This window comes from Chlorocebus sabaeus, chromosome 12 (assembly GCF_047675955.1).
Source record: "Chlorocebus sabaeus isolate Y175 chromosome 12, mChlSab1.0.hap1, whole genome shotgun sequence".
NCBI classification, from domain to species: Eukaryota; Metazoa; Chordata; class Mammalia; order Primates; family Cercopithecidae; genus Chlorocebus; species Chlorocebus sabaeus.
In genome coordinates this window covers 104,030,311-104,050,865 of record NC_132915.1, presented here as the reverse complement: position 1 = coordinate 104,050,865, position 20,555 = coordinate 104,030,311, and the positions used below count along the sequence as shown (strand labels likewise).

The 20,555-nt window shown below is 46.5% G+C and overlaps 1 protein-coding gene across 5 annotated transcripts in view; it reads right to left on the bottom strand.

The window, feature by feature from the left end:
* The window catches only part of SPTAN1 (spectrin alpha, non-erythrocytic 1), an 83,227-nt gene that overhangs the window by 14,342 nt on the left and 48,330 nt on the right, over window positions 1-20,555 (bottom strand). For 3 of the 5 annotated variants that reach the window (XM_008006036.3, XM_008006039.3, XM_008006040.3), the window contains 17 exons: window positions 17,878-17,925; window positions 17,064-17,155; window positions 16,308-16,452; window positions 16,015-16,196; window positions 12,289-12,388; window positions 11,943-12,140; window positions 11,716-11,862; window positions 11,014-11,117; window positions 10,707-10,869; window positions 10,330-10,344; window positions 8,198-8,329; window positions 7,798-7,935; window positions 6,555-6,659; window positions 4,214-4,422; window positions 2,274-2,394; window positions 1,929-2,050; window positions 1,100-1,232 (listed from right to left, as the gene is read on the bottom strand). In XM_008006036.3, coding sequence (XP_008004227.3) covers window positions 1,100-1,232; window positions 1,929-2,050; window positions 2,274-2,394; window positions 4,214-4,422; window positions 6,555-6,659; window positions 7,798-7,935; window positions 8,198-8,329; window positions 10,330-10,344; window positions 10,707-10,869; window positions 11,014-11,117; window positions 11,716-11,862; window positions 11,943-12,140; window positions 12,289-12,388; window positions 16,015-16,196; window positions 16,308-16,452; window positions 17,064-17,155; window positions 17,878-17,925 — 2,154 coding nt within the window. The remainder of the gene's footprint in view (window positions 1-1,099; window positions 1,233-1,928; window positions 2,051-2,273; window positions 2,395-4,213; window positions 4,423-6,554; window positions 6,660-7,797; window positions 7,936-8,197; window positions 8,330-10,329; window positions 10,345-10,706; window positions 10,870-11,013; window positions 11,118-11,715; window positions 11,863-11,942; window positions 12,141-12,288; window positions 12,389-16,014; window positions 16,197-16,307; window positions 16,453-17,063; window positions 17,156-17,877; window positions 17,926-20,555) is intronic. The other 2 variants (XM_008006038.3, XM_008006041.3) reach the window with 1 other exon arrangement.

Here is a 20,555-nt window from a genome sequence, read left to right as displayed (position 1 = left end):
GGGAACAGAGATGTCCAGGCTGGGTGACACTCAGGCTCAGCTGCCAGTGTGTGACTGATCTCTCAGCCCAGCCACGCTCTGCCTGAATGCAGGAGCATGAGGGACCTCCAGTGACAGCTGCAGATGCCACTGATCCACAGATCCATGGAAATGGATTGATTTCCCATGGATCTGTGGATCTTATTCTTAAAAATAAGAAATGGGTGCTGCTTTCAACCACTACATTTAGGCAGGTTGTTATGTAGCAACAGTTACCCAATTTAGGGAGTATGTGACGGGCTGAACTGTGTCCCCCTCAAGAGATGATGAAGTCCTAACTTCTGGTACCCATGAATGTGGAAAGGGGATCTTTGCAAACATACTCTGCAAAGGTAAGATGAAGTCATTAGGGTGGACCCTAATCCAATACACCTGATATCCTTACAACAGCACACAGAAATGTGAATAGACACACAGAGTGATGCCAAGTGAAGACAGACACAGCGGGAAGATGGCCATGTGAAGACAGGCAGAGACTACAGTGATGATGCCACATGCCAAGGGCACCTGGTGTCAACAAAAACTGGAAGAGGCAAGGAAGGATCCTCCCCTACAGGTTTGGAGAACATGGTCCTGCCTGCATCTTGATTTCAGACTTCTGGCCTCCAGAACTGAGAAGCAATAAACCTCTGTTGTCCTCAGCCACTCTGTGCCACTCCATCTGTGCCACTTCGTCTGTGGTACTCTGTCGGTGGTACTCCGTCTATGGAACTCCGTCGGTGGTACTCCGTCTATGGAACTCCGTCTGTGGTACTCTGCCTGTGGTACTTATTTATGGAGGCCCCAGGAAACTAATACAAAGACCCAAGCCCATCGCTGCCTGGCGAATGACAGGGCCTGGGAACCGAGACTGATAAAGCCACACCAATTGTGTCTACTGAAGGGCAATGTCCCCTAGTGTGAGATCTTGAGGGTTAAAACCAACTACTGAGGCCTTGGCTGCTGGCCCTGTGTGCTCTCCTATTAAGAGCAGGGCCCTTTAACAAACCAACAGGGAAATGATGACCAGCAGGCAGTTGCCAACAGAGAAAGCAGGTGACACCTTTGGTTTCTGTCTCACCTGGATGGCGGCAAGAGTGTCTCCATAATCTTCACTGGCCACCAGGGTCATTTTTTCATTGATCCAGGCTTCCTCCTCTTCCACATTGGCTACAAACTGCTGATATTCCAAGGACTCTTCAAGCCGCTGACCCCTAATTACAGCAGACAGGAAGAAAATCAGCCATAATCTCCTCCAGCTTTGATTGTGATAGTTAACATATGCTTAAAAACATTCACAAAAGCCAGGCGCAGTGCCTCAGGCCTGTAATCCCAGTACTTTGGGAGGCCGAGGCGGGCGGATCATGAGGTCAGGAGATCGAGACCATCCTGGCTAACATGGTGAAACCCCGTCTCTACTAAAAATACAAAAAAATTAGCCGGGCATGGTGGAGGGCACCTGTAGTCCCAGCTACTCGGGAGGCTGAGGCAGGACAATGATGTGAACCCGGGAGGCGGAGCCTGCAGTGAGCCAAGATTGCACCACTGCACTCCAGCCTGGGTGACAGAGAGAGACTCCGTCTCAACCAAAAAAAAAAAAATTCACAAAAAAGGTGGGCCCTCACAGTCAATCTGTCCACGGAACACCATGAATCACCCACTCTGTGATTCCAGACTCTCATGTCTTCATTTCTGGAGAATCATGTGTGATTCTGGACTCCAGATTAACAGAATGAGACCACCTTAGCATGGCCTGTGGGAGGTGGCTCTGGAGCAAACCGACTATGGCACATGTGAGGCCAAAGGTCCAGGAGATGGTAGGAGGGCCCAGTGGACCCCACAGCTCAGAGTCTGCCCTTGGGTGCTGGCCTTCCACTTGTTCCCGGGAGCTCCTGCCTCTGACTACTCACCGGGCAGATGCCAGCTGCTTCAACTCTTTCCAGTGCTCCACAAACTGCGCCAGCCGCTGCTGGATCTCCTCTTTCCCGATGGTGTTATCATCGGACAGCTTCTTGCCAGTGTCCAGGACACCCTGACAGGTAAGGACAATGAGGTTAACAGCAGGTAGCTCTGCTGGTGCCTCTGTCTTGAGGCTCCCAGGAAAAGTCCTCAACATCAAGTTTGGGACTTCTCCAGGTTTGGACTGAGGGGTCATGAACACTTTAGGGACCTCAGTGAAATAAGCGCAAGGGGTTTGTCTGTCCCCTAGGGCCCACTCAAACACCTCTGCCCTCTTGGCAGAAGGCGGCCCCTACCTGAATAGCTGGCTCATGCGCGGCCAGTTCTGCCTCCAGCCGCTTGTGCTTCTTCCTCAGGTTCTGCACGCCGGTGAGGTCCCGGCCGTAGTCCTCGGAGCCCACCAGCAGCTTCTTCTCCCTGAATGAGAGACGGGGAACGGCACAGTCGGTCTCTGCACCTCCCTGCTTTCAAGTGGGGACATCAGGTCAACTGTGGACCTCACAGACATCTACTAATCTTTCTGGGAAAATCCTTGCCAGTTTTCTGGAAAACAAAAGCCTCTACTTCCCCAATGAGTAGTGACCGAGAACCTCTGTCCATCTATGCATCTATGAGCCCTGCTGTGTGTCCAGATTCTAGAGGGTTGGGGATGCACTGGAGGATGGGAGGCACCACTGGTGCTGCCCTGAGGAGCCCTATCAAATTATATCTATATATATCAATCATGTATACTAAATATGTATCAATATATGTCTGTAAATATATGAAGATATTTATTTATATATATACATACATAAACCCATATAGATTTTTTGAAACAGAGTCTCATTCTGTTGCTCAGGGTACAGTGCAATGGCATGATCTCTGCTCACTGCAACCTCCGCCTACCTGGTTCGAGTGATCCTCCCACCTCAGCCTCCTGAGTAGCTGGGACCACAGGTGTGCGCCACTATGCCTGGCTAAATTTTTCTATTTTTGGTAGATACGCGTTTTCACCATGTTGCCCATGCTGGTCTCAAACTCTTGGACTCAAGCGATCTTCCCACCTTGGCCTCCCAAAGTGTTGGGATTACAGGCGTGAGCCACCACGCCCAGCTATATAACATACATATTTTTTGAGACAAAGTCTTGCTCTGTCTCCCAGGATGGAGGGCAGTGGCATGATCTCAGCTCACTGAAACCTCCACTTCCCGGGTTCAAGTCATTCTCCTGCCTCAGCCTCCTGAGTAGCTGGGATTACAGGCCTGCACCACCATGCCTGGCTAATTTTTGTATTTTTATTTTTTATTTTTTTGAGACAGAGTCTTGCTCTGGAGTACAGTGGTGCAATCTCAGCTCACTGCAACCGCCGCTGCCCCGGTTCAAGTGATTCTCCTGCCTCAGCCTCCCAAGTAGCTGGGACCACAGGCGCCCGCCACCATACCTGGCTAATTTTTGTATATTTAGTAGAGATGGGGTTTCACCATGTTGGCCAGGCTTGTCTTGAACTTCTGACTTCAAGTGATCTGCCTGCCTCGGCCTCCCAAAGCGCTGTGATCACAAGTGTGAGCCACTGTGCCCGGCCAGAAATGCCTTTTAAGAACAAAATCCTCTCTCTTAATTCCTTACTTCCTTAAAGCCTTCTGACCAGGCGCAGTGGCTCATGCCTATGATCACAGCACTTTGGGAGGCCGAGGTGGGTGGATCACTTGAGGTCAGGGGAGGTCAGTTTGAGACCAGCCTGGCCAACATGGTGAAACCCTGTCTCTACTAAAAATACAAAAATTAGTCAGGCATGGTGGCACTCTAGCCTGGCGACAGAGCGAGACTCCGTCTCAAAAAACAAAAGATGTTTGTTTACATGCTACGTCAACTGGAATCAGTAGACTGACATTTTTGGGGGTAGATAGAGAATAAGAAAAAAAGCAGCTCCTTCCTTGGAGAAGTGATCTTCTCCAGGAGGTCAGACACAAACTCATTAACTTTCACGGGAATCTAAAGGGCAGGGTCTAGACAGGGCCTATGTAACCAGTGTGGATCACCACCACCGTCAATCATCATCATTGTAAACTCGGAAAGCAGAAAACAGAGGCATCCCAGGAGTGTGTGGCCAAGCTGGGATCCTAGTCCAGCAGGGTTTCCAGCCTCACCACTACAGCCAGGAGATAGAAACCTTCTGCCTCAATAGTCAGCCTGTGGCTTCTGCTTCCCACTATTACAGGCGTAAGTGGCCTTCGAGAGGGCTGAGAACACGTACTTGATCCAGGACTCCTCGTCATCCATGTCCCGGAAGAACTGGTGCAGGCGATGGGATTCATTCAGCTTGGCTCGCCGGGAGGCCGCCATGCTCTTGATCTTCTGGAAGCGCCCGTTGATGGTGTCCCTCTTGTCTTTTACTTGGGACGTGTCGAAGGCACTGCTGGTCATCAGGCTGTCTGCCTGGCTGTTCAGGTCCTTCAGGCGATCCTGGGGCAGAGGACATAAGAGGGTCAGAAACTGGGTCTCTTACAACTATCTGCTTGAACGTAAGAACTCAGGAATTCCTTACTGAGATGTGGAGTGTTGATATTCTCAAAGTATGTTATGTGGACCTCTGGCATTTTATGAACTCAAACTATTTTCATAACATTATAAGACATTATTTGCCTTTTTTACTGTGTGGACATTTGCACTGATAGTACAAAAGCAATGGGGAAGGAGGGGACATGCTGGTGCTTTAGTTCAAATCAAAGCAGTGGCAAATTACTAGCAGAAGTGGATTCTTCACTGCCACCCACTCACAGTTTAAAAAAAAAAATTGCTTTTTCACTTAAGAATGTCCTTAAGGCAGTGAAAGTTAATTTTACTGAGTAGGCATTCTTTTGTACTTGAAAGACCAACCAACAGACAAACTATGGTCATTCAGACTTGGTATCTCACAGATATCTGGCCCAAAACAAATAAAGTGAGCCTGTCACTTCAAGTAATACTGACAGTTTGTTACTAATGATAAAATTCAAACTTCTATGAGAAAGTTAGAATTTTAGAAAACTTAAACATCCACCACCAGAAGCCTGATGGCTTCCTAATATGTGAAGATTTTTCTGATGAAATTGGTGGTATTAACAGCAATGTTTTGATATCATATAATCACATATGTCAAAATATAGAACCAACAGGCATAATATTGCTCAGTGAAGCAATATTTACCAAATGAGCCATGCATGATGTTACAAAATCATACATAGGTAAGAGCTACATTCAAAGCCCAAGATGGACCAGTGGGTTTTAATATAAGCCAGTATAAAAAATTTACTGACAAGGTTTGAGGGGCCACTTTGCAACTCAAAAAAACAGTTTTTTTTGAGACAACTTTTTTTTTCTTGCTGTCATCCAGGAGTGTGGTGGTGTGATCATGATTCACTGCAGCCTTGACCTCCTGCCTGGGCTCAAGTGAACCTCCTGCCTCAGCCTCCAAATAACTGGGACTATAGGTGTGTGCCCCAACGTCTGGTTAATTTTTGTGTTTTTTTTTTTTTTTTTTGAGACGTAGTCTCACTCTGTCGCCCAGGCTAGAGTGCAGTTACACGATCTCAGCGGTTCAAGCAATTCTCCTGCCTCAGCCTCCCGAGTAGCTGGGATTTACAAGCACACGCCGCCACATCTGGCTAATTTTTTATATTTTAGTAGAAACGGGGTTTCACTGTGTTGCCCAGGCTGGTCTCAAACTCCTGAGCTCAGGCAATCCGCCCACCTCGGCCTCCCAAAGTGCTAGGATTATAGGCATGACCCCTATGCCCAGCCTAATTTTTGTATTTTTTTGTACAGAATCTCATCATGTTGCCCAGGCTGGTCTTGAACTCCTGGGCTCACATGATCTGCCTGCCTCAGCCTCCCAAAGTGCTGGGATTACAGGTGTGAGTCACTGGGCCTGACCACAGCCAAGCTTTAAGAAACTACAACTTTGGTATAGTATCAAAGAAAATTATTCACACTTATCCGTATCAAAATATTCCTGTCTTTTCTATCTACCTACCTGTTCAAAGCTGAATTTTCATCCAATACAAAACACGACAACCTAAATTCAGCATTTTATTTATTTATTTTTTTAGAGATGGAGTATTGCTCTGCTGCTGAGGCTGGAGTGCCGTGGCTCACTGCAACCTCTGCCTCCTGGGCTCAAGCGATTATCCTGCCTCAGCTGCCCGAGTACCTGGGATTACAGGCACCCGCCACCACGCCCAGCTAATTTTTGTATTTTTAGTAGAGACGGGGTTTCACCACGTTGGCCGGGGTGGTCTCAAACTCCTGACCTCAGGTGATCCGCATGTCTGGGCCTCCCAAAGTGCTGGGATTACAGCCGTAAGCCACTGCACCAGGCCTTAAAATTTATTTAACTTCTAATAATGGTGAATACTGACAGATAAAACCTACATAATAAAAATCTCTTAAGAGCCTCAATAACTGTCAAGTGTATAATGATCCTGAGGCCACAACCTTTGAGAATGGCTGCTTTAAGTGAAAGAAGTCACTCTCTTCTCAAACATGCTAGTTTTCCTTAGGAGTCAGGCACAGCCGCGTCCCAGGCACTTGGGCCTGGCCTGCCTCCCTCTGCTTACCTCATGGGCAGATATATCTGCTTCCAGCAGTTGATGCTTTTTCAGCAGGTTGTTCACAGAAGCCAGGTCTTTGCCATAATCTTCGGATGCCAGCAGGGCCTCCACCTGGCAGTGAAAACATAAAAAGGAAACGCTACTGTGTGGTGTATACTCAGCATTCTGGAAAATTCAGGATGCCCAGTGGTTATTCCAGGTCCTTGTTTGGAGAGCTGAATACTTCTCCAACACAATGTGTTACTGTGATTCCTAGTCACTTTGATCAGCCTGCCCGGCCTGAGACACTGTCTCCAGTCAGTCAGTCAAACCTAGACTCCAGAGTCTATTCATAGTAAATACTACAGCTAAAGGCAAAATGCACAGCAATCCTAGTTCAAGGAAACTCCCCTAGGAAAGAATCAGCAGTGTGGGCAAAGATTAATATTCAAAGGTATTCACTGCAGCTAAATATATACACCAAAAGGCTGGGAACACCTGAATGTCCAACAATATGGGAATAAATTATGGCATGGCTCTATGATAAACTTACACAGTTATTCAAAAAAACTTTTTTTTTTGAGATAAAGTTTTGCTCTGTCGCCCAGGCTGGAGTGCAATGGTGTGATCTCGGCTCACTGCAAACTCCGCCTCCTGGGTTCAAGCGATTCTCCTGCTCAGCCTCCTGAGTAGCTGGGATTACAGGAGCACGCCACCATGCCCGGCTAATTTTTGTATTTTTAGCAGAGACAAGGTTTCACTATGTTGGTCAGGCTGGTCTCGAACTCCTGACCTCAAGTGATCCGCCTGCCTCGGCCTCCCGAAGTGCTGGGATTACAGGCGTGAGCCACCGTGCCTGACTAAAACCTCTATGATATTTTTATAGTCTATGCTTTCCAAACATTCTCCAAGGAGAATACATGACTGACTCTGGTTTCCTAGATGCTACTATCTTGGTTTCTATCCTGGCATAGGCTTGTTAGAGTTGCACGCTGTGTAACTATCCATAATCTCTTTCTATTTGCCTTCCCTATGGACATGAGTGATCTGCAGTCCAAGTGCCACTCCAAAGTCAGCTCTCTTCTCTAAATATTCACTCCCTTTGCACATCAATCCCTTACAGCATGCAACTCATATGTAATAAAGGTTTCTGTCAAAGGGGGTGTCTGGTGAGCCCTGCCTTTTCATGGTTTTGGGCTCACTGATGAACCCACTGTCCCAAATAACCAGAAATTCCCCACTGGTGGGAAGAGAAACCACTCAGTGTTACCTCAGACAGCCAGAAGTCAAAGTCCTTGATCCCTGTGTTGAAATTCTGCTGCTTGTTGGCTTCTTTCAGTTTCTGGCTCTTTTCAGCTGACTTCTGCACCAAGAACTGCCACTGGTCAGCTAAGGCCGCCAGGCGGGCCTGGGGAACAGAAGGGAGCCAAAAAGAAGATAAAATCTATGAAGAATCCTACCTCTCCGAAAGCTCAATTTGCGAACTTCTAAGAGAGGAGGGTGGAAAACACTCATAGGAGCCATTCCCACTAGCATTCCCCAACTGTAATTCAGCCTAAAGTCTTCTAATCCATTTAATTTCTTAAGACTGTATATCCAAGTTATTATATCAGGTTGATAGTGACACTGCTCATGTTCTTCCCCGGGCACCGGGAGCTGGTGGGCCATACCTTGACAGCATCCTCACTGCCGGCACAGGCTCCACGTTCAATGAGGGAGTTGCCCATGTCGATAACCCCACGGATCCGGTCAGCATTGGCATGCAGCTCTGCTTCAAAAGCCTGGTGCTTCTGGTGCTTGCTCTAAAAATACCAAAAAGTTTTTTTTCCAAACCAGTTCCTGCTAGGTTATGTCTTTTTAGGAGGGAAGGGGTTCTCAGAGGGAGGGAGTGGCAGCAAACATAAAGAACTGGGGTAAATGCCAACGTTTTTTACAGAAGGCAATTGGAATTTGTATGAAATATTTTAGGGTTCATCTCTTGGGGAGTTAACAAAGGAGAAAGGAAATGTACTAGCTCAGGAGTAGATGAGTTGGAAGTCCTTATTTTTGAGACAGGGTCTTGCTCAGTTGCCCAGGCTGGAGTGCAATGGCGCAGTCTCAGCTCACTGCAGCTTCAACCTCTTGAGCTCAAGCAATCCTCCTACCTCAGCCTCATGGGTGCATGCCACCACACCTAGCTAATTTTTCTATTTTTTGTAGAGATGGGATTTACTGAGCTCAAGCAATTGAGCCGCACTGGCCTCCCAAAGTTCTGGGATTACAAGCATGAGCCACCAAGCCCGGCCAAAAAATCAATTCTTGAAGTAGCTATGCTAGTTATTTGGGAGTGAAGCCCTAGAATTAAACACTTTCTAACACTTTCCAGAAGATGGCAATGGCCAACTTCAGTTTTGAATCTGCTTGTACATCAATTTCCATCCATGGCTTTCTCCTTATTGGAGACAGGCTCTAATGAATGAGATACATATGGACGTTTCATTATCTAAAGCAGAAATCACCATTAAGCAAAATTCATAACATAAATTGTATTAACTAGCAAAATAATATTTGATGGTCAGTCTTATCCCTCTGTTGACAGAGGAGAAATCTACAGCTACTACAGACACTGGCTTTGTTGATTTATCTTTTGGTAGCTGTCATTAATCAAAACACTGGGATACTGTCAGAACCCAGGCTTGACTGCAAGAAGGAATTTATTTTCTGGGAAACGAAAGGGCTACGAGAAGGATGGGCTCCTGATCCTGGGTGCCTGATACGGTTTTTATGAATCCATAAAGAAACAGAAGGTACTGAAATGCTACAAGAGACAATTGCAAGGACATAGCAGCTGTGCCACAATTCTGGGAAAAACAATTGGCTGGGTGAGAAATGCAGGGTCTCAGGGGAGAGTGTTATTTGGGGGAAAAAAAACAACAACTAAAAGGCAGTAGTGTTGGGGAATTCTGCATCAAATGTTTCATTTCAGAGGCAGCAACTGTCAAAGGATGGAGCCATTTGGCTCAATTCAACACTAACATGAAATGTCCTTGTTACGTTCTCTCACTGCCTGATCCCAAAGGCAAGAACAAAAAGGGTCTCAAACACTCAGATATCCTGACAAAAGTCTCATTCCTTTCTTCTTCTGTTCCTTGCTCTGATCACTCTTTGGTTCAAATTCCATTTATTCTCTTCTCTATCTTCATTTTTTCCACCCGCTTAAGCAACTTTGAGCTACATGTTAACTGAGAAGTCTCCTTTCACTACCTGTTGAGTAATGTCTGCTTTTATCTTAACTTCTCATTTGTGTTCCTTGAAGATTTGTAAGTATTAATAGATCATACGTCTCTCTGCAGTTCTCTAGCTGTTCCTGTCCTGACTGGCACCTCTGGATGCCTGAGTGGCCATACATTAAAACCCTCACACCAGACTGGCCTCCCTCGCCTGGGCCACTGAACACCATGAGCTCATAGCAAGTCTCAGCCAAGGTCTATACAGAAAAAGCTGAAGCTGATATTCCATCTTCAAAAGGAAGCACTCCTTGAAAGAAAGTGGTCAACTACTGCCCCGCAAATCAAACACTGTACAGAATTTGCCTAAGTGATAAACTGGGGGAGAAAGGGGGGAGTAAGGCATTGCAGGCTAATTACAACAGAGAAAGCCACATCCCACAGGGACACTTGAATGGAGTGTAATGGATGATTAGAAATGAAAAGGATGAAGAGACACCAGCAGACTGTGTGACCACAATAACAATAATCTATGCAGAGGAACACAAATACTGGAGCTCATTTAACTACAACTCTTAAAAAAATTAAAAACTTACCAGCAGCTTGGAAAGCTACAAAAATAGATTAAAAGAATAAGAGTTCAGTACACTGATGTGGACACACATATCAGCCATTAAATAGAAACTCATTTTGTCATACTTCCCCTGGGAAGCTCAGCATTTGGGAACAGTAATAGAAGGGGGATTCTATAGACTTTTATTACAGCAGAAATGGTTTTAATGGAGACAAATGAGGAAGGCGAATTTTAAATGGCTTTGAAACTTGAGTAGGGCTTTCCCACTGGCTTGACTTACTAAAACATTTTTCACTGACTTCCCATGGGTGCAAGGAGTTTGTTTTATAAACGCTTTAACAAAATCTACTCAATAACATAAGGCTACATCAAGACCAACACCCAGTCACTTTAGCTTACCTGGATGTTGGTGGGATCCTTGTATGACTCATCACTCGCTGTCTGCAATTTTTCACTGATCCAAGCCTCAATCTCATCCACATCCCGGCTGAACTGTTGGAGGGTTTGAGATTCTCCTAGCTTTGACCTTTTCTCAATCATTTGGGCTTTCAGACGTCGCCATCTGAAAAAGTGAAACCATGAGATCCAACAAGAACATATCTTACCGTGGAGAAGGAAGTGGGGAGATAGAATAGGACTGGCCCTTCATACGAGGGGATGCATCCTCTCAGAGCTGGTGACCATGTCAGTGCCACAGGACACCCACCTGTCCAAGACCTCATTGCGCCGGCTAGAAATGTCTCCCTTGGCATAATGGCCGGCAGCGATGAGCTGGTCAGCAAAGGCCTGCAGAGCAGCAATCTTCTCTTCCTGTCAGAAAACAAAGGTGTGAGGTCAAGGTGGGCCTGTAGCTGGGCCCTGCCTGGATTGCCGGTCTTGAGAAAAGGATAGTTATTTTGGGTGACTGAGAACTAGCTGGTGGCAGGATCAGAATACACTGACACTTTAGAAGCAAGAGTGTAAAACGCCGAAAGCAAGCTTGATTTCAGTCATTACTAGAGTATAGTTTAACTCAAGAAGTCTCCAGGTCACTCAGGTGGGGCAGGTGTTAGAATATCAGAACAGAACAAAATTAAGCTTAATAACAGGAAAATGCTATCAGATTTACAGCAAAGTGACTTATAAATCAGAGTCTTACATCTTCCTTGTTGTTTGTTCATGTATTCCTTTACCTACCTACACATTTGTTTTTCCTCCCTTTGATAATAAAATTTTTTTTTCCTGTGGCACCCCCATTATTAAAATCTCAGAAATACCAGAATCTATAAGTTTTAAAGATTATTTATGTACACATTTTTCTTGGACAATGCAGGTATTCCTTGGAGATATAACAGTGACTCTATAATCCAAGAAACAGATGTCAATGAGGAAAAATTCAGACTCTGACTCCATGGTCCAGAGGCCTCACCTGGACATTAATTGCTTTGTCAAAGTCTTCATGTTTTTTGATCAGAGCCTCTACGCTGTCTAGTGAGTCTCCTTTGTCTTCAGTATTCAAGAAAGCCTCCCGGGCAGCCATCCAGTTCTCAGCTTGCTCACAGTCCCGATGGAACAGCTAAAGAGGGCAAGAGGCAGGTGAGAAAATGAGGCTCTTCAGCAAGGAAACGCTTGGTCAGAAAGCAGAAGCACACATACCTGCAATTCAAGGCACTGATCCAGCATCATCCTGCGCTGAACCCAGGCCTTCTCCAGGTCTGCACGCTCCTGGTCAAGAATATCAAGTTTCTGCTTGATCTCAGGGCTGGCATAGTGTCCATGAGCCAACAGCTGCTGTCCAAACTGCTCAAATGCCTGGAAAGTGCCAGCCCTGGCATCGATTTCTGTCCGGTGTTCCTGCCAAAAGGAGGGAAGGGATTAGGTAACTGGCAGCAGATGCCCACTCTGATGTCAACTATCGACTCACCACAAAAGGAGGGAATGAGGCCTCCAGGGCCCTGCAGAGCAGTCACGTCTTTGCTACTCAGCAGGCAGGTCCACCCACCTGGTGTCGCTCCAGCAACGCCTCAGCTCCGGTGACATCCTTGGCTAGCTCGTCTGAGGACACCAACCCCCGTATTCCATTGATCCAAGACATGAGGTCCCTGGAAACCAGAACCCCAGAAAAATAGCTATTATATTACCTGGTAAGGAGATCTTCTGCCCAGGAAAACAGGGAATGACATAATTCTTGCCTCAGAAAGTTATCTTGGATTAATTTAATCTACTGAATGAGGCTAGGTCTTTGGGCAAAGTGCTTCAAAACTTCTTGTTCTTCTTGAGGTTTTTTTTTTTTTTTTCTTAATAATAGTAATGTGAATTTACCTGGGACTTTAAAAACACCCCTCAAGGAATAAGCACTGAAACAGGTGTTATTGACCTGTGGGTCCCCACAGGGGTCCATGAATGGGTTTCAGGATGTTCATAAAAACCATGAAATTGAAATTGTTTGCAAAGTCATCTAAGTGCACGCTCCAGAGTAATTTTTCTGAGGTGAAAGTCCAAAGCTTTCATCAGCCCTTGAAAGGGATCTCTGATTCCAAAATGTTAGAACTACTAGTACACGTTGTCAACTCTGGCACATTCTTGGTCTCATTTACTCCCAAGTCATTCTTGTGAATTACACGGGGTGAGAATGATTAACCTGCCGTGCAGATGGGAAAGAGCTATGATCATCCAAGTTCATGGAATGGTGTCATTTGCTCAGTAGAGTTCAGTGAGAGTGTTTAACACAGTCTACCTTGCAGTAACTGCGATCCACACGTTTCTCTACCCAAAACTTTAAACTTCTTGAGGACTGGGCCTCCTCCTCGAAGTCCCAGCACATGCTAGGCATGCAGTCAGAGCCCGAGCAGTCAAGTTCCTGAGGGGTCTTGAGGTTTTTTTTTTTCCGAGACGGAGTCTCGCTCTGTCACCCAGGCTGGAGTGCAGTAGCGCAATCTTGGCTCACTGCAAGCTCCACCTCCGCCTCCCGGGTTCACGCCACTCTCCTGCCTCGGCCTCCCAAGTAGCTGGGACTACAGGCATTTGCCACCATGCCTGGCTAATGTTTTTGTATTTTTATTAAAGACGGGGTTTCACCGTGTTAGCCAGAATGGTCTCGATCTCCTGACCTTGTGATCCACCCGCCTCGGCCTCCCAACATGCTGGGATTACAGGCATGAGCCACTGTGCCCGGCCATTGTTGAGTTATTTTTTTAAAAGTCCGAATTTCTTGGAGGAAAAGTCAGTAAGTTTATAATTAAGATCTTTTCACCCTCCAGAATAATAAGTTCTAGCTACAATTAAGTCTTTGATAGCTTCAAATGAAAAAGCCTTTGCTGGCCGGGCATGGTGGCTCATGCCTGTAATCCTAGCACTTTGGGAGGCTGAGGCAGGAGGATCACTTGAGCTCACAAATTCCAGACCAGCTTGGGCAATGTGGTGAAACCTTGTCTCTAAAAAAAAGAAAAAGCCTTTCTTTAGGATTAACCCTTGAAGCCCTAGGCCTGTGCATGCATTTGATCCAGAGTTTCTCACAGCTGTGGAAAGTACAAGGGCACAAAACTGAGTGTGTAAGGTCAGATATGGTATGATTCCTTTTATATGACATGTCCAAGAGAGGCAAATCCATGGACACAGAAAGCAGATAAAGGATTCCGAGTGGGTGGGGAAGAGAGAAGAGGGGGTGATTAGTTAAGGGATGTTATTCTAGGGCAATGAAAATGTTTCAAAGCTAGAGAGGAGTGGCTGCACAACACTGTGAATCCATTAAATGTCATGGATTGCACATTTTAAAGTGGTTAATTGTATGTTGTGTGGCCCTTACCTCAATAAAAAGAAAAAGAAAACTAACTGCCAACTGGGACCTCCTCCCAGAGGCCTGTGAAAGAAAGCAGCATCTGCCTACTCCCACTGCAGCAGGGGAGATGCCCCAGCTAACAGATACAAGCACCACAAGTGTGCAAGTGTGTGTGTAAAATAATATTGTTAAAGAGCACAAAAAAAGACAAAATAAGTGTCTGTCCTCAATGGCTACTGTTGAACAAGTCATAAATCACCCATCCAGTGGACTGCTGTGTAGTCATTAAAAAGGCAGAGGTACAAGATTGTGGGACATTTTATAAGACAACTGGCCTAGTGTCCTAATGACATTAATGCCAGGTAAGACATAGGCCAGGTGAAGTGGCTCATGCTTGAAATCTCAGCACTTTGGGAGGCTGAGGCGAGAGGATCATTTGAGCCCAGGAATTTGAGACCAGCCTGGGCAACACAGTGAGACCTAGTCTCTACTAAAAATTTAAAAACTAGCCAGGTGTGGTGGTACATGCCTATGGTACCAGCTACATGGGAAGCTGAGGCAGAAGGATCACTTGAGCCTGGGAAGTTGAGGGTGCGGTGAGCAATGACTGGGCCACTGCACTCCAGCCTGGGCAACAGAGCCAGATCCTGTCTCAAAAAAAAAAAAGGCCGGACATGGTGGCTCACACCTATAATCCCAGCACTTTGGGAGGCTGAGGTGGGTGGATCACCTGAGGTCAGGAGTTCAAGACCAGCCTGGACAACATGGAGAAATTCCATCTCTACTGAAAAAAAATACAAAATTTAGCCGGGCTTGGTGGTGCATACCTGTGAGCCCAGCTACTTGGGAGGCTGAGGCAGGATAATCGCTTGAATCCGGGAGGCGGAGGTTGCAATGAGCCAAGATTGTGCCATTGCACTCCAGCCTGGGCAACAAGAGACACACATATATATATGTCTAGGGAAAAATATAATGTCATACGGCAAGGGGATGAGAGGGAGTACGCCTGTACTTGGATAGGAAAGCAGAGACTTTTTTTTTTTTTTGAGGCAGAGTCTTGCTCCATCGCCCAGGCTAGAGTGCAGTGGTACAGTCTCAGCTCACTGCAACCTCCGTCTCCCGGGTTCAAGTGATTCTCCTGCCTCACCCTCCCGAGTAGCTGGAATTACAGGTGCATGCCACCATGCCTGGCTAATGTTTGTATTTTTAGTACAGATGGGGTTTCACCATGTTGGCCAGGCTGGTCTTGAACTCCTGACCTCGTGATCCACCTGCCTTGGCTTCCCAAAGTGCTGAGATTACAGACGTGAGCCACTGTGCCTGGCTGTGGAGAATTATTTTTAACAATCTGGAATTCAGTAGTTTGACTATTTCACATTGATTACGTACTACTTTTTTCTGTTTTTAATTTTTTCTTTTTTTTTTTTGAGATTGAGTCTCACTCTTGTCGCCCGGGCTGGAATGCAGTGGCACGATCTCGGCTCATTGCAACCTCCGCCTCTCAGATTCAAGCGATTCTCCTGCCTCAGCCTCCTGAGTAGCTGGGATTACAGGTGTCTGCCACCATGCCCAGGTAATTTTTGTACTTTTAGTAGAAACATGGTTTCGCCATGTTGGCTAGGCTGGTCTTGAACTCTTGACCTCAGGTGATCCGCCCGCCTCGGTCTCCCCAAAGTGCTGGGATTACAGGCGTGAGCCACTGTGCCTGGAGGTTTTTAATTCTTAAATTAAAATTTAAAATTTTACAATAGCCAAAGTGTTTTGCCATGTATCCCAGGCTGGTCTCCGACTCCCGAGTTCAAGCGTTCCGCTTGCCTCGGCCTCCCAAAGTGCTGGGATTATAGGTGTGAGCCATTGTACCCGGATGAGCATGTGCTACTTTCACAATAAAAATGACCCCTGCAAAGAAGGCTCTATGTTCTAGAGGTCTGAGTGAACATGGCTCCGTACCGGAAATCGCTAAGAAAGCGCTGCAGGTCGTGGGAGTCGCCCAACTTTGCCTTGCGCTGATCTGCACGTTTCCCCAGGCTGCTCCAGGCCTGGTTTAACTCTGTGCACTTTTCCTGGAGGTCCTCTGCTGACTCGGGATGGGACTGGATCAGGCGCTCTGCTGTTTCACCAAGGGAGTTTACCTATGGGAACAAAGTGGTGAATGAGCTTGCAGTAAGGGAGTGTGCTCTGCAGAACAGAAGACTTCTCTTTCTGGGGCAAAAATGCCAGAAGACGACTTTGGGTCCTCTCACCTTGTCACCGAGAGCTGCAAGGTCCCTCTCAAAGCCCTCATGCTTGCGTTGCAGGGCCTGGACGCTGGCGAGATCATGTCCATAATTGTCTGTGTTTAGAGCTTGATTCTTCTCTTCAATCCATTCTTTGGTTTCATCAGCATCTCTAAAGGGGAGACACATTTACGTTAAGAAATGCTGAGTACAATTGCCTTGATTACAGGACAGACACTAAAAAAATTTTGTTTATTTATTTATTTATTGAGACGGAGTTTCGTTCTTGTCACCTAGGCTGGAGCACAATGCACAATCTTGGCTCACTGCAACCTCCATCCCCACCGGGTTCAAGCGATTCTCCTGCCTCAGCCTATCAAGTAGCTAGGATTACAGGCACTTGCCACCACGCCCAGGTATTTTTTTATTTTTAGTAGAGATGGGTTTTCCCCATGTTGGTCAGGCTGGTCTCAAACTCCTGACCTCAGGTGAGCTGCCTGCCTTGGCCTCCCAAAGTGCTGGGATTACAGGCATGAGCCACCAGGCCTGGCCTAAGAAAATTTATTTAGCTGACATTTGTATATTTGTCTGTGGCTACCACCAATAACTCTAAAAAGCAAAATAATTTACTTAGCAGGATTTACTGAGCATCCACCCTGTGTCAGATGTAAACATCAACAAGAGCCAGCCGTTCCTATAGGATCTTACTCAGCAAGCTTGGGGGCTGTCAGGAACTAGCAGTCACCTGTTTCTCCCTCTCCCAGCCCAGGGTTGACCCCTCACCTGTGGAACCTCTGTACTTCATGGGCACTGCCCAAGAGCTGGCTCCGTTCCTCGGCCAGCTGCTGTAGGGACCGCCAGCGCTCATTCAGCTCCTGCAGGACAGCAAAACATCAGCTCCATTGCACCGCCTCTCGTCATGCTCCCAGTCAGACTTTGGGAAAATGACTTTGCTTGAAGGAGATGCTAGGGCACATATAATTTCCTGTTTCCAACCTTCCTCGCTGAATAAATTAGTATACAACATTCCAGTCAGAGCCAAGCCAAAACTAGCTGTGCCTGACAGCTTCAACACCCACAAACACCTGACCTAGGCATCCCCTCTGAGGCAGCAGGAGACACAGCTGACTATTCCTTACTCTCATCTCCTAGCCTGGGGCCTGGCAGTTAGCAACTGCTTCCTAAGTCACAGCTGCGTGGAGAAATCCCAGTGCTCGCTGCCTCCCAACACCCGACCAGCAGCCTCACAGGCCAGAGCAGGCCTGGGAAGAGCCAGTATGCCACAGGACCTCGCACTGCAGGCGGCAAGGGAGCCACTCACTGCTTTCCTGAGACTGTGCTCCTTCTAGCTCCCTGACCTACTGGAAATCAGAGGGAAGGCTTGCTGCCTTCCCTGGCGGGCTCTTGACAGGAAAGCCACCAAGCTACCCAGCGACCATGAGCATGCTGATGTTTACTTAGGACATGCTTGGACCCAGGAGAGTGAGATATGTCACAGTTCACCCAGCTGACAAGAACAAGAGCTCTACTGTAGACAGGGAAGGAAGATAGTGGAGAAAACCAGGGGAGATTAGGGGAGCTGGTCACTGCTTCTTACCTTGATGGAATTAAAGGTGGCCACGGTGTGAACCATCAGACGAGCAGACTAGGTAGGGAGGAAAGCAGAAGGCAAAACTAATCAAGTGCCTGGCAATTAGACATCTGAGCTGCAAGTGTCATTGACTAGTCCCTGTGATCAACCCAAATTACCTTAAAGGGATACTGGCAACATTCTTAACAGAGACATCAGTAGAAGTGTCAACTACTAGAAAGTCATGAAAATACCCAAAATGCACAATTAGACTCAGCTCAGTAATTAATTTTATCTGATGAAGAGTGAAAAGAGAATGGTAAAAATCACAATTCCAGCAGCTAGTTGGACAGAAAAATACCTAAAAGACTAATGATTAATATCATTTTCTTGTCTATACTACAGGAGAATATTCCAGAAAAAAAAAAAAAACCCTAATTTAACAAATGCTGGCAGCTGAGACTATTTTACAGTCAGGAGCACTAATAATCACTTTCATTTCTAATTATAGTTATTGGGTTGCTGTTCTTTTTAACAGTATCCCCGTTGAAGGGCAACGGCTTTACCAGAGGGAAAAAATAAAGCAGTGAATTAGCTTTCAACAATGTACATTTCAACAATATAGCTGTCAACAATATAGATCCTTCTAAAAATCTAAAGTCCCTTACGGCTAGGCACGGTGGCTCACGCCTGTAATCCCAGCACTTCCGGAGGCCGAGGTGGGTGGATCACCTGAGGTCACGAGTTTGAGACCAGCCTGACCAACATGGTGAAACCCTGTCTCCACTAAAAATACAAAAATTAGCTGGGCATGGTGGCGGGTGCCTGTAATCCCAGCTACACAGGAGGCTGAGGCGGGAGAACTGCTTGAACCCAGGAGGCAGAGGTTGCAGTGAGCTGAGATCACGCCACTGCACTCCAGCCTGGGTGAAAGAGCAAGACTCTGTCTCACAAAAAAAAAAAAGAAAAAGGAGGGCAGGATGGCTGAGCTTGGATGCAGATGTCCTCATGGCATCCCTAGGTGACATTTTCAACTGGTGTGTTTATAGGAGTCAGAAGGTGGACCCACTGTCTCCAGTAAGAGGTACTGGGATTTATAAAGGTATCTAAAATAAACTTCTGAAAGAATACTTATGTTATCAGAAACATTCTGCTGAGGGCGTAAGTAAGGCTGTTGCCCATTCATATAATCAATGATCAAGTTTTGCTATGTAAGAAAAGCGAAGAGTGAGAAAAGGAGAGAAAGTTGAATAGAAGGAAAAGTATACCCCCATGCCTGGCCCAATTAGAAACCTACTTAACAAGGAGGATAGTCAGAGCCAGTCAGGGAAGGAGGCCACAAGACACAGATCCCTCTCAGCCTAGGTCCTCAGGAGAGGTCAGACAAGGTGACTGAGCGGGTTCAAAGGTGGACATGGAAGGGTTGTTGGGGGGAGGCTTTTTGTTTTAAGGTTTTCATGCTTTCTTCATATTTCTGGGGATACACTTTTAAAAATTTTACTTTTTTTTAATCTGCTTGTCAACTCACCATTGTACTAACGAGGAGAAGACCTACTTTCTTTTTTCTTTTTAAAACTTTTTTTTGTTTTGTTTTGTTTTGTTTTTTGTAGAGCCGGGGTTTCGCCATGTTGCCCAGGCTGGTCTCCAATTCCTGGGCTCATCCACCTGTCTCAGCCTCCCGCAATGCTGGGATTATAGGTGTGAGCCACCACACCTAGCCAAAAGATCTACTTTTATAAAGTCAGAATCTGCTCTCTAACTTGCCTGTAATTTAAGTGATGTATTCCTGAAGAGCTGGGTCAGGAGGGAAGATGCTAGAACTGAGACACATGCAACCAGTTACACAATCACAGCTATAAATGTATCACATAAAAAACCTCAGCCGGGCCAGTAATCCCAACACTTTGGGAGGCCGAGGTGGGCGGATCACCTGAGGTCAGGAGTTTGAGACCAGCCTGGCCAATGTGGCGAAACCCTAACTCTTCTGAAAATACAAAAATTAGCAGGCATGGTGGTGCATGCCTGTAATCCCAGCTACTAGGGGGAGCTGAGGAAGGAGGATCGCTTGAATCTGAGAAGCAGAGGTTGCAGCGAGCTCAGATCATGCCACTGCATTCCAGCCTGGGCAACAGAGCTAGACTCCGTCTCAAAAAAAACAACAAAAAACAAAAACAAAAAAAACCTTCTCCCCGGCTGGGCGCTGTGGCTCAGGCCTGTAATTTCAACACTTCGGAAGGCTGAGGCAGGTGGATCACCTGTGGTCAGGAGTTAAAGACTACCCTAGCCAACATGGCGAAACCCTGTCTCTACTAAAAACACAAAAATTAGCCAGGCATGGTGGCACATGCCTGTAGTCCCAGCTACTTGGGAGGCTGAGGCAGGAGAATTGCTTGAACTAGGGAGGCAGAGGTTGCAGTGAGCGGAGATTGCGCCACCACACGCCAGCCTGGCTGACAGGGCAAGACTCCATCACAAACAAACAAACAAACAAACAAACAAAACAAACACCTTTTCCCCTGTATTCTTGGTCAGGGATAGACCATTCTGGTTAAGCCATATTCACACTTGGATTTGTCCAGAAAAATGTCTACTGTAGTGGGGAAACATCTCATTCCTCCCCTTACATCTCTGCATTGGGCATCTCTGAAGCCTTTCTTGGGCCACAGGATAGAGGCCAGGCAGATGGTGAATGAAGGCTTGCCCTC